Genomic DNA, 13,493 nt, shown 5'->3' on the forward strand with positions numbered 1-13,493 from the left:
TTTTAAATGTGTTTAATGTATTGTTATTTAATAATTAAAGTGAATCTATTACATTTATGGTTTGTCACATATCTCCTCACTGTTTCCTTGAATACTAGGAAAGCACACCCAGAATAGTAGAACATAAGTCCCCTAAAAGTCTACATCGCTCATTAACACTGACTGAACCACCCAGCTAGTGTTGAGAAAATTTGGAGGACCCCTGGCAGAGGTCAACTGGGTTGTGGAATTGTGTACACTTAACACTAACAACATTGGAATGGCAATTGCATGAGTAAAGTTATGAAAAATATGTTTAGTTAAAGGTGCTGTGTATTACATTTGTTAAAAGAAAAAAAGTTAAAGCTCTATATTATAGGCCCTACTGATAGTAATAATTTATACAGTGTCTCTCCAGCTCTTTAAACAAAAAATACATTTATCAGCTTCCAATACTTGATTATGTAGCTACTGTTTGTATACTGTATGACTTCTCTCACTTTGTGTTTAATAAAGAGGTGGTGAGATGGGGAGACCCTATTACTGAACAAATATAGCAATGACATTTGTAACAGCCTACTGTGGCTATTTATTTAACATTTATTTGAACAAAATCACACAATAACAATATCGCACCCCATTTAAATGTTCACTTTCAAAACATATATTTTTAAAGCAATATTTGGCTTAAAATGTCTGTTTTACCCTGAATTTGCTGGAGTATTTCCAATGATCAATACTTTTACTCACTACATCTCGGATGCAAATACTTTTACTCCACAACATTTATTTGAAAACTTTAGTTACTTGAATTATTATTACAAATACAAAACATACATTAACCACTCCAACATTTCAGCCACATTTTAAATGTGGCTGAAATGTAGCCTACATATATTGCAGTATTGATACTTTTACCTAAAGTAAAAAATGTGAGTACTTTCTCCACCTCTGGTGAACTTGAACCATGCAGGGGACTTGAACGTTACTAGAGAATGAACCTCGTCGGTCGCCGTATCAAAACACAAACCACGTCATTTTGGAGCGAAAGCCTTCGAATGGCTCCACTGTCTGGGAAGACATGAGAAGTCATGCTGTACCGTATCATAATGAACCCGTATTAAAAAACCATCACATCATTAGCGAAGGTTGTTGTTTGTACAGTCAAACGTTCTCTCCCTGTCCTAAAACATGGAAGGTCTGGAAATGTCTGCGATGATACCAGCTCTGCAGGAGCTTTCGAGGTGACCATGCCGAGCCGGCTAAAGTTAGCTCTTGCTTAGCCAACAACAGTGGTTTTCAACCCGTTTCATGCCAAGGTCCATTATTTATTCGGCATTTGAGCCACGGACCACCATGTATTGAGATTTACTGCCTCTCAGAACCAAAATTCAGAATATTTTGTAATTGTTGGATAAGATTTTGTCCACAATTCCATGCTGTATTGATGTGTAAGGAGAGATAACAGTCAAACATAAAAAAAATAACAATTCTTCAACATTCTCTAATTGTGTAGACTTCTTGTAAATGAAGTTAGTAATGCAGGTGTTTAACAATAATTTTACCAAAACCAAATGGACTCTCAAGTGTTAAAGATAAGGGTCCTTGGTTACCAACTCTCCATCACTTAGCTGGGGACCACCTGGAATCCTTCCATGGACCACTGGTGGTCCCCGGACCACTGGTTGAAAACCACTGAGCTCAGCATGAGTGACTTCATTGTGTACATTTTTTATCAGAAACTTACTAGACAACATAGTTTTAATAAACAATATTATTTTGGTGTTTGCAGTGCCAGTGATGTGGACTACAACCAGGTGGTGCAGAAACCTCGACAGATCCTCTGTCAGTTTATTGACGGAATACTGACAGATGTGGATGTCGGTGAGTGGCATGACAGTCCAGAGAAGTGCACAATTCTTACTCAGTTACTCTGGTTATGAATGTCCTCTAGCCACAAATTGCAACACTAGATAAAAAAGATCTAGAGTTGCAATTGAGGCTACAGTGTCCCACCATTGCAGGTTGTCGTTTACCTTCATTTTAGTTACAAAATGTTATAATGCTGTTGTTTTTTTAATGTTAAATGCTCCACATATTCGTAGCCTTTATTGTCCCAAGTCTACTGGTCCGTATAAGGAGTAAGGAATCATCTAATTTGATATGCTGATGTATGTATTCTCACAGTGGCACTCGGCCTGAGTAAGAAGTCTACCTCCCAACCTCCCTGTGTGATGCTGTTGGATTTTCTCAAGCACATAATAAAATCGTCCTATCTGATGTTCGCCAACCCTGCCTGCCCGTGCCCACCTGCTGTGTACACAGACATTGTGCAGAGTTGCACCGGTGAGAATTCTTATGCCTACGCCATACATTGTAAACTATTATAAACTTGTTGAAAATGTATTTCATATATATTAGATATAGATATATTAGATATATATTAGATGTTTTTGTCCTGTTTTGTGTTCAGTCTTATTTCCCCACGGTATATCCTGGCCACCAAGGACCAGTAAAGTCTTATTATTAACCCATTAAAACTGGAAGGCATCCGTATAATAATAGCAGATATACAAGCTCATAGCACGTCACACTATGAGCTTGTACATCTGCAATTTTTTATTCCTTGCTAACCTGCAACATTCAGCATAAAACTAAAACCACAATATTTTTAAATCCCTCTGCCGCAGAGTTCAGTAGGTGGGTGGTGGGGAGGTTGCTCCGAGTGGCTGCAGCTCCAGAGTGTGACGTCGTCCACGTGTCAGTGTCCGCCGTGATCTGCTCCTTACTGCACATGCTCCGAGCCCGGGGACCAGTCATCTACCACCGCCTTGTTGAGGAGCTGCTCCGACTGGTCCAGGACCTCAGCAGCGTTCTCTACAAGCATGTTTCCATGTTGGCGGGATACAGACACACGGTTGACTCTCACATGCAGAGTCTGTGGCCTGCAACGCTCGAATATTTCACTTGTACGCCCGCTACGTGCCAGTCTACCTACCTCACCCCCTCTCCCCTGGTGCTCCCCTCACCCGCTGCTTTGGAGTCACTGGTTGCAGTGACGCTCAGTATTCTGACTGACACTCTGAGGGGAGGGGTGTCGCGTAGCAACATCGGAGCGGCCTGGGAAACGGCGTGCTCTTTACTGGCCAACGGCAATGTGAGGCTGAGGAAGTCTTCCATGGTGCTGCTGAGGCGATTGGTGGAGCTGGAAGGGTTTCCCGAAAGGCAGGGCCAGGAGTTCTTCACGTCTTACCTTCACCTGCTGGAAACGCACTGCTACACGCACACGCAGACAGACCTAGACCACCAAATGCCTTATGAAGGAGAGCTCCTCAACCTGACTCAGTGTGTATTCCAGTGCCTTGGTGTCACTCACACAAACACGCTGGGGTTTGAGACCATGCAGCTGCTGGAATGTGTGTGTACGCTGGGAGGGGCAGGCCAAAGACTGGGGGCAGAGGTCAGCCAATCTCTCTGTCTGGTCTTTGATTTCCTCTTGTCCGTTGCCCCGGATTACGTGAGCGCTGCATTGTTATGGAGGCCGAGAGTCACTGAGGTGTGCGAGGCACTGGCGCGCACTGTCGGAACAGAGAATCAGGCTGAGGTAGCGTTCCGTTGCATTCTCTTTCTGTGTGTCATTTCCCTCTTCAGTGTACTGAAACATTGATAGACTCTTTTGTAGGTAATGTGGCATTAATATCTCTCTGTGTGTGTCTACCTCATTCGCACAAACCCTGAATGTCTGTATTTCACCCCGGTCAGCTGTGAAGTCTGATATTTGTGTTGTACAGTGTGCAGAGGGATTTCTCCATGTCGCGCTCAAGGCTGAGGTTGCCGCTGTGATGAAGGAGCAGGAGGAAGGGGAGACGGTTGCTAAAAGACCTTGCTTACCGGTTAGCCCCTCAGTCAGCAAAACACAAAGGGCGCCACCGATGTGAGTTCACTTAACCTTTCCCCAAATAAGTTAACCTTCTTATCAACCACCACAAGTGGCAGTATAGTACAATACAGTAAGTGTTGAGATGGACAGAATGTGTTGTGCTTATTGGCTCTTGGCTCAAACTTTAAACTGAGCTGAAACCGAAAGAAGTGTTTACATATTTTGTCCATATTACAACTTTTTTGATTCGAGTGTGTATCTGAATTTTTCTTACAGCTATGAAAATGCGTTTTTCTGGTTGTTTTAATTAAGACAATTAGTCAGTAACAGAGAGTGCTGGTCATAACCCTAACCCTGATGGCCACTGTCACAATGGACTGTCCAAGTCAAGTGGGGTGCAAAGTAGTGACTGAGATTTGTGTCTCAGTCACTGTCTCAGTCATTTGTGTACCGCTGTGTTTGTGTTTTCCTGTCATTGTATTGTGCGTCTGTTTGTGTTGTTCCAATCTGGGAACCCATTTGGTAAAAATGGTGTGTACCTCCTCCTTTTTTGTGAAAAACAGGAACTTGGTTTGGCTCCTCCCCTGTCTTAGTCAACTTCAAGTTCCTACCGGGTGCTTCTGTGGTTATTCCTAACAGCAACATTACACGTTTAAGGCAGTGGTGCCACTGCTGACAGATCAGTGTGACATGTCTTTCTGCCTACAGGGACATGCGTGCGCGGAGCAAGGTTTGGACTTTGCTGAACAACCGCCTGGAAGAGCTCCTGACCTCTCTGAACTCTGAGAGCGGTGACCCCCGGGCTCTGCAGAGCCTCTCTGCTCTGGAGGGGCTGGCCCTCATCCTGCACCTGGTGGCCCTCTGCTCCTCGCCCACCAGGTCTTTTTTCTTCAGTCACTCTGCCTTTGTCTTTCCCTCTTTTGTCTTTCTTTTCGTCTTTTCTAAAAGAGTGAGTGAAATTGTTTTTACTTACTTTGATGCAAAGAAAACTTAAAATACTTAAATATCATATGAAACCATGTATAAGAATTATAAAGTTATATGGCACTAAACCATCTCAGTGGCCTTGCTAGAGTGTCCGCCCTGAGAGTGGAAGGTCAGGGCACTCAGCATCAGTGGTTGGACTGGGGGTAAGTCCCTGCGACTAGCGTTGGGTATCGTTCCTTTTTTTAATCAAATATGTTTTATTGCCAACAGATTATAAAATATTACAAGATTAACATTGTCCGAGTTACAGTTTTCTGTTATAGCAAAATCAAAGAAAGAAGGAAGAAAGAAACAGAGCAAGAAAACAAACAATAAATAAAATACAAAGCAAATGACAAGTAACATGAAAACAACCCCTTCAATCCCTCCCACCCCTACTGCTCAGTTACGTACGGTAGCACATAATAGAATATCAAAGTGAGTTGTTTCATGGACATATGAGGACCATGTACATGCATTAAAATGGACAGTCGGTTTTAAATTATATCATCGTCCAAATCTTTAGTTTCTTCTACTCAGGTAACGAACAAGGGGCAGCCAAATCTTATCAAATTGTGCCTCTGTTGGGTATCGTTACTTTTAAAAGTAACATTAATCATCTCTTTGGATCAGACCTGCCACATTACATTAAAATCCACCCATCCATTCTCACATTAAAAGACAGACAAACAGATTGGGGGGAAAAACATAACCTCCATTGCGAATAGGTTTCTCCTCTGTCAACAGACTGTAACCAACTCTAAGAATTAATACATTTTCTAATATTTGTATTCTGTTCTTTTCTTTTTCTCTACATCAGGCTGTCCTCTCTCCTGTGGGTATCCACTGAGACTCTGGGCAGGGCCCTGAAGAGCTGTCAATCAATATTAGAAGGAGGGCTTAAAGCAGAAACTGACCACGCCCTTACACAGTCTGCTGTCCAACACACTGTCAGGGTGCTGGACTCACTCCTCTACCTGACAAGTAAGGTCCCATACACCCACACACAAGGGCACACACATGCACTATTCCATGATATGTTTTCAAGCCATTCCATAATAATATAAAGTTTCTCCAGACAGTCAGAGGCACAATGCATGATTTCAGCCACAGCGTAACCTCTATCACGCTGTCCCACATGAAGATTTATGGGGACATGTATCTCTATATAGCTCAGAGACTGTCTCAATATTATTTTGTTCATTTATCAAGAATGGATACTTTGAGGCTCAATTAAAACAGACTAGGGGGGAAAAAAAAAACCTGTTGACTTTCTTCCATGTAGGAGTTTGTTGTGCACTATTAATCCAACAGCAGATTTGACATCCTGCATACAAAGCTCCTTTTATAAAACTATTTTATTTGTATGTACTGTAAGACCTACTTTACCTTTTCCTTTTCTCTCCAATGTGTGCGTATATATACAGGGAGCTGTCAGGGCGAAGAAGGGCTCCAGCGGCGGGTGTGTGCCTTGCTGTCTCTGCCTTGGGTGTGTGAGCACAAGTCTGTCTCAGCCTATAGGAATGCAGGGTTCCCTTCCAGTCTGCCTGCCCTGGCACAGAGACTGGCACCCTGCTTCTGTAAGTACCATTGCCACAAATTCTCAACCAGCGTTTGCCTGGGGTGGGCATTTAGGCCATGGCTACACGGAGCTGGATATTTCATATATCCCGGTTTTTCAGATATCCACATAGAAAAATATCTAGGTCCACATGGAGCTGGATATTTCATATATCCCGGTTTTTCAGATATCCACATAGAAAGATATCTAGGTCTAACAAGCACACACACAGCAAAGTCTTCGGAGATATCCAGGTTCCATGTCTACACGGATCCAGTGAATCGGATATTTTTCAATGTCTTCACTTATTTATCCGGTGTAAAAAATATCCAGCTTCGCGGCCGAAATATCCAGCTTCATGTGGCTCCAAGCCCCAACAGCACAAAAAAATGTCTAGCTTCAGAAATATCCAGCTCCGTGTAGCCATGGCCTTAAAAATGTCTTGCAGTGTCTAAATGTGTTGTATTTGTACATGTATACACACTCAGGTCTCAGCCACAGATCATTATTTGTAGGGATTCAACCAGCGCCTAGCCTAGAGTTCTCGAGTCAACTAAGTATTTAGGTTTTAAGTGGTTAAGATATGCCTGATGCCTTACAGTATACAGCAGGGGTCTTTGACCTTTTCAGGCCAAGGACCCTTAGTTGAGAGAGAGATGAAGCAGGGGACCCCACAACCTTTTCATAGATTCCATATAGTTTCATCATTCAACAGCACAATTGTCAGTGTATTTTGGTTTCATGTAAATTTGTGTTTTCAGATATTTAACCACTTGAACCGTCAATACTTAGTGAACTTGACATTTCACTCTGTACTTAGTCTGCTCTTTTTCCTCTGTACACCAAAGTTCTTTGCCGAAAATAGCCGATCTACAAGCTCACAACGTGTGCGAGGCATTGTGAGCTTAGATCTGCTATTTTTGGCTAAAGTTCTCCGAATATGGACGCTAGGGTTCAAGTGGTTAATATAAAAAAGGAGAGAAAAAAAAGTTTCTATTACACAAAGATTTGGAGTACCCCCTAGGGGTCCCAGACCCCCTGTTGAAGACCCCTGGTATACAGTATGTTGATGGTTGTGGTGCGATCCAGAACCAGTTGAACGCAAATGGTAAAATAGGGCCCTTTGTTTCTCAACAGCTTCTCTGATTCGGGCAGAGTGTGTGACACTGCTGGCCCTGCTACACCAGGGTGTGTGTGAGACATGGCGAGTGTGCGTGTTTTCCAAAGCACTGCAGAGCCAAGATGAGGCGGTGAGGGCTGCAGCCGTTAGAACGTTTCCTTTGCTGTTGCACCACCTGGGAAACACGCATCACCACCTCATCAAGAGTACTTTACTGTAAGTAGTTAAAGGGGAAAACCACACGTTTTCATATTGAACTATGTAATTAATATACCTTTGAGTTGTTGTGTGGAAATAAAATAAAAATCCCCCCCTTCTGTGTTGCCTAGAACTGGAGGATTGATTTTGGCGTTTGTATTGTAAATCACACTGGTGTGATGTCATCTCGTGTGATTTACAATACAAACCCCAAAATTAATCCTCCAGCAGTTCATGCATTAGGGGTGAATCATTTCACCCCGGCCTAATGCAATCATCAGTGTATTTTGGAATCATGTCAATTTGTGTTTTCAGATATTTAACCACTTGAACCGTCAAAACTTAAAAAACTTGACCTTTCACTCTGTACTTAGTCTGCTCTTTTTCTCCTCTACACCTAAGTTCTTTGCATTGTGAGCTAGTAGTGCAATTTGTGTCTAAAGTTCTCCGAATATGGGCGCTATGGTTCAAGTGGTTAATATAAAAAAGGAGAAAAAGAAAGTTTCTATCACACAAAGATTTGGAGAAGTAGTAACTCTGAGGACCCCCTAGGGGTCCCGGACCCCCTGGTGTAAAGTCAAGTTTAGGAGTTTGTGTGCGTGTATGTGTGTGTGTTACTTAAAAAGGGCTAGGCTGGAAGACAGCTCGGAGCAAGTGAAGACAGAGCTGGCGAGGAGCGTGGGTCAGCTGGTCTGCATCCAGTCAGGGATCTCCCAGCTCAGCGTCAGCCACTCAGACGCCACCATTCCCCTTCCCAGCATCCTCTGCTCCCGCTTCAGCCTGGCCACCGAGCACACCGGGAAGATAGAAGCAGCAACGGGCCTCCAAGCGTCCGTCCTCAGACCCTTCCTGCCTCTACTGGGAGAGCAGGCTACCAGCTCTGTCAAACGAGGTACTGAGGTGTCTGCAGCTACATGTTTTACGTCCAGCTTGTTTCTGTGACTATGGGGCTGTTAAGTCTGACATCATTTTGTAGGCAGATGAGAACTTTTCTTCTCTTTGTTGTTGAAAGGAAAGTGGTAGAATTATACTTTAGTCGTTATTTTTGTCTCGGATCTGTTGAAATAGCGAGGGACAGATATTGATAATAAATCTGCTTGGAGGTCTGACTACAAAATGATGTCACGGCTTAAAAGCCCCATAGTGCATCCGCGTTTATGCACCTTCGTGTGTGTGTGTGTGTGTGTGTGTGTGTGCGTGCGTGCGTGCGTGCGTGCGTGCGTGCGTGTGTGTGTGCGTGTGTGTGTACGCAAGCGTGCTTTGAGGAGAATGCCATTCTTGTCTTTATTGGTGAGGGGCACAAACATGCATGTGATGTCCAATATCATGACTTGATGTGTATTTTCCTTTATTCTCAGCTTTTGTGGAATCTCTTCCTCTGCTCTGCCAATGTGTGAATCTCATGGGTGGAGACGGTAACTCCCGGGCAGTTCTGGGTGCTTTGATTTGCCTAACAGAGGATCCGGATCCACTAGTCAGAACAAGCTTCGCCCAGTCGGTGCGCTTCCTGGTAGCAGAGCCCAACCAAGAGCAAGACTTTCTCAGTGAGGTGAGTGGTGTCATCACGGCACCAAATCCAAAGTAACTAGGTGTTATAAGTAAATAAATGGATATCTTTATTGATCCCCAGAGACCAGAGGCAGCACAGCAGATTAGAGTCATGTATTTTCATCCATGCCTTACCCCTCATCGCTAAACTCTTTTGCCTTTTTTACTATTTTGAAGTGAGCTTGTAGATCAGCAGGTAGCAACATTGCAGATTGTGAAATTCTTGTACCCTGAGCTTCCCTCAACAGTAGAAAAGCAAGGAAGTTTGATCACTGTAAAAAAGTGAAATTATTATATTTCATCACTGTCGGGCAGAAACCTCCAAGTTTCTAATGTGTACGTTTTTTTGTAAAGTAAAGCCCTGTTTCATCATAGAAGGCTGTCGCACAAAACTAGTGAAAATAGCAGTTCTACAAGGACAAAATGTGTGCTTGTAGATCTGCTATTTTCACTAGTTTTAATCATTTTGAAAATGATAAATACAAAACGGACAGTTTTGGACATGCAAGGTTTCCACCCGACAACAACGATTTATAAAATCATGCTGATGATGATGATGATGATGATGATGACAGAGACAGGTTTATCCTTCATCCCCAGCTCCTGGTCACACGCCTGACAGAGGCCTTCACCAACGCTAAGGTCAACCGAGATGACGAGTTGCGCAATACTCTCATCCTCACTACAGGAGAGATAGGCAGGTATGGAGAATCACACCGTTACCATGTCCTATAGGAGGCCTGAGGTTTCATTTATGCATATGTTGTTACAGTATGGCCGATGTGTAGATGGTTTCAGGCCAGATGAATCTGCGATTTCAAAAACAAAATTGGCTTCTGCAGATTTGGTCTGGTACTGCTCAATTGTGATTGGATTTCACTCCCTCCGAAGTAGTGAGGGACCAATCAGGGCCCAGTATGCAAATTTAGGGCGGCTTTATCACCTGAGACGGCCATGCCAGGCTACTGGGAAAGAACACTATGCAAAACAGTTTGGTAGATAAGATGGTTAAAATTTGTTTATCTATTATTACCAGCTCATGTTGTGTTCCAGCCTTTCCTAGTGATGTAATGCAGTGGTTCTCAACCTTTTCAGGCCATGACTTTCCAAAATAATCATGTTTGAACTGGGTACCCCCACACCCTGACAAGCACTTGGAATGTAGCAGTGGAGGCATGACATTTTTGTTCCACAGATAAATATTTTGAAATCTCACAATTCTCACAAAAGCTCACAATTGCGAGGCGTTGTTATCTTGTAGATCGGCTATTATCCCAATTTTTGCCTGTGTTGATTTAATCATTGGCCAATCTTTGAGTAGTTAATATTATATTCTCTTTCTCAGAGCATCCCCGATGCATCTATTGATGTCCTTTGCCGTGCTGAGGTTACTTCATTGTCTGCTATCCAAGTCTTCACCAGTGTCTGTGGCTGCCTACACCCAGATCAGAGCCCTGGCCAAGGCCAAAGGCCTGCACCTGCAGACCCTCTTCAGCCAGTACAAGAACCCCATCTGCCAGGTGTGACATAATTCATAATAATGAGATAATAGTTTTGGTTGGAATTGCTGTTGGAGTAGGAATTACAGAGAGTATGCACATGCGTCGCTTTTCCACTGGGACACGCCCCCCCTCATCTAAACTCAGTGGCAAAACATTGAGCAGCATGGAGCATTGGAGCATGGAAGCGCTCGTTGGAAATCACCACCCGTTTCTAAATTGCGTTATTGAAAATGAGCTCTTCCAAACTCTGAGACTTTACAGAATTTACAGAATGTAGCTCATAACAATTGTCTGTTGTGGATCTTTATGAAACAAAAACTTTGCAGATAGAAAGAGGATAATTCAAGCTTTCTGTACATCTGCAATGTTGGGGAGTTTAACTTTGTATTATACAATCAGATAGGACTTTTCTGTTTGGATGTATGGGCTGTTATGGCCAGAAAGTGTTTTTTTTTACCACTCAATAGGCGTTCCCGCATAACTTCCGGGTGCGATGATATAGCTAGCCTCTATTGTTGAATTTTTAAAAATCGTATTTCATTTATCAAATATAACAGCAGGGATGTAAGCTTCTTTTGTCAATCAGATAAGTGCGTTGTTGGCATTAGAAAATAAATGAGATGCTTTGATTCGTTGATATGTAAAGAAATGTCTATAAAAAATGCGATGATTATCAAATAGCTGCAGCCCTGTTTCTCTCTGTGTGTTGTGTTTAGTTCCTGGTGGAGTCATTGCACTCGCGTCATGTGACTGCACTGCGGAGCACGCCCGATCAGTGCAGCGAGTCAGCCAATCAGAGAGAGTTGGCCCTGGATAGCCTGGCTCAGACCGCACACGCCTTCGACTTCCCAGACCTCTATCGCTTTCTCACTGTAGGCACACAAAGACACCTTTACACACAGATGCTTTGTCACTGTAGTACTAGGCACACAAAGACACCTTTACACACAGATCATCTTAAGACTGATAATACTGATTAAAACTCTGTGGTGGAAAAAGTACTAAAATGTTTTACTTAAGTAAAAGTATCAATACTGCAGTGCAGAAATACGCTGTTACAAGTAAAAGTCCAGTATTCAAAATGTACAGACGTATTGGCATCAAAATGTACTTAAAGTACCAAAAGCACTCATTATGCAAAATGTCCCATTTCACAAATCTTCAAATTGCATATACATCTTTTGAAAATAGCAGATCTACAAGCTCACGACGCATCTCAAAGCGATGTAAAGATTCCTCAAATTTGTTGTTACGTACAGTAATTGAGTACTATCGTTCAATGGAATATAAATTAAGTCTTTGTCATTATGGTATGTTGAATGTATAATCATGTATACATTCTAGTTGCATCTGTGTTTGTGCTCGTGTTCATGTAGAGAACGCTCCAGGTGCTCCTGCCCTACCTGGCGGCAAAGGCCAGCTCCACCGGCTCCGCCCTCATCCGCACTTTAGCCAATGAGCTGAAGGCCAACAGGAGGGAGATTCTCATCAACAACTTCAAGTACATCTTCAGCCATCTGATCTGCTCTTGTAATCAGGACGAGTTAGCGAGGGCCTTTCACTACCTCCAGGTATTATGTTTTATTCACAGATAATCAGTCGCCTGTGGCTCACACAACAAACATTCAGTATTTCAGGTCATTCAGTATGACCCACTATTTCATGGCCATAGTTTAGTCAAGCTGCTCTACAAATGTAGTAGTATGATGTCCCTCCTCAGAAGAAGCATTAAGACAAATGGAAGGGATTTTGTCCTATAGGCCTGTAGTGCTGCTGACAGCTGCTAAATATTCTTAGAAGTTCATGCTACCGACGATAGTATATTGACTGATCAGTGGTCAGCAAAGCTTCGCACCTCTTATTTTTTACCATTTTGGAGCCAAAATATGGAATTAGGAACCAAAACCGATAAGCGGAACCAGAACCAGACTCATAAAATTCCTAAACGATACTTCATCCCTAGTTACACAGGTCACGAGTGGCTTTGTTGGTATTTAAATATTATCAAAGCTCTTATGATTTTGACAATGTGGGATTTTGTTATATAAAAACAATGATGTTTGATTTTTGATGTGATTACCACATACCAGACTTTTTATACATTTATAAAATGTATGTAACTCTTTCTAATGCTGTGTTGTGTCCCAGAGTGAGACGGGGATTGAACTGGGTTCTCTGCTGAGGCAGGACTTTCAAGGCCTTCACAATGAGCTGCTTCTACGCCTGGGAGAGAATTACCAGCAGGTCTACACACACATGCGCTCCGCTCACACACACACACACACACACACACACACAGGCATGCACACACACACACTTTTGATTGAAGGTCTGTATATTGATACATGCTAAATGTATGAATTGTGCTTAAAATCTAATTGGTAGCTGTCCATAGTGCTGATGAATGATGTTTGTTTCTTGTTATGTTAGGTGTTTAATGGCCTAGCTATGCTGGCTTCCAATGATGACCCATATCAAGGTCCACGGGAAATCACTACTCCCGAACGCATGGTAAATATCGGACTGAATGGTAACATCAAATGTATATTGATATTTAATGTATATGCCATCATAATGCAGATCTCTGGTGAGGAGCTTCTAATCTTTCATATTGAGAATAAAGTCTGACTTTTTTGGAGCTGTGTGAAACACAGGCTCCCTATACGTGGCTGTGTGGGTCTGTCTGTGTGTGTGTGTGTGTGTGTGTCTGTCTGTCTGTGTGTATGTAGCCTGAACTTC

At 42.8% G+C, this 13,493-nt stretch overlaps 1 protein-coding gene across 1 annotated transcript in view; it reads left to right on the top strand.

Annotated features, from left to right (window-relative positions):
- Nucleotides 1–1,170: 1,170 nt before the first annotated feature.
- atr (ATR checkpoint kinase) overlaps nucleotides 1,171–13,493 on the top strand; it is a gene marked incomplete at both ends in the record, with an annotated part of 42,399 nt that continues 30,076 nt past the window's right edge. Inside the window, 17 exons of the mRNA XM_080750198.1 lie at nucleotides 1,171–1,223; nucleotides 1,772–1,863; nucleotides 2,167–2,325; nucleotides 2,670–3,583; nucleotides 3,771–3,913; nucleotides 4,568–4,738; nucleotides 5,646–5,809; nucleotides 6,253–6,405; nucleotides 7,524–7,722; nucleotides 8,331–8,596; nucleotides 9,063–9,253; nucleotides 9,853–9,953; nucleotides 10,598–10,772; nucleotides 11,471–11,626; nucleotides 12,131–12,325; nucleotides 12,903–12,998; nucleotides 13,185–13,265. Of these exons, the coding sequence (XP_080606324.1) occupies nucleotides 1,171–1,223; nucleotides 1,772–1,863; nucleotides 2,167–2,325; nucleotides 2,670–3,583; nucleotides 3,771–3,913; nucleotides 4,568–4,738; nucleotides 5,646–5,809; nucleotides 6,253–6,405; nucleotides 7,524–7,722; nucleotides 8,331–8,596; nucleotides 9,063–9,253; nucleotides 9,853–9,953; nucleotides 10,598–10,772; nucleotides 11,471–11,626; nucleotides 12,131–12,325; nucleotides 12,903–12,998; nucleotides 13,185–13,265 (3,309 nt within the window). The remainder of the gene's footprint in view (nucleotides 1,224–1,771; nucleotides 1,864–2,166; nucleotides 2,326–2,669; nucleotides 3,584–3,770; nucleotides 3,914–4,567; nucleotides 4,739–5,645; nucleotides 5,810–6,252; nucleotides 6,406–7,523; nucleotides 7,723–8,330; nucleotides 8,597–9,062; nucleotides 9,254–9,852; nucleotides 9,954–10,597; nucleotides 10,773–11,470; nucleotides 11,627–12,130; nucleotides 12,326–12,902; nucleotides 12,999–13,184; nucleotides 13,266–13,493) is intronic.

The sequence above is a fragment of the Nannobrachium achirus genome, assembly GCF_963921795.1.
Source record: "Nannobrachium achirus genome assembly, chromosome: 20".
NCBI classification, from domain to species: Eukaryota; Metazoa; Chordata; class Actinopteri; order Myctophiformes; family Myctophidae; genus Nannobrachium; species Nannobrachium achirus.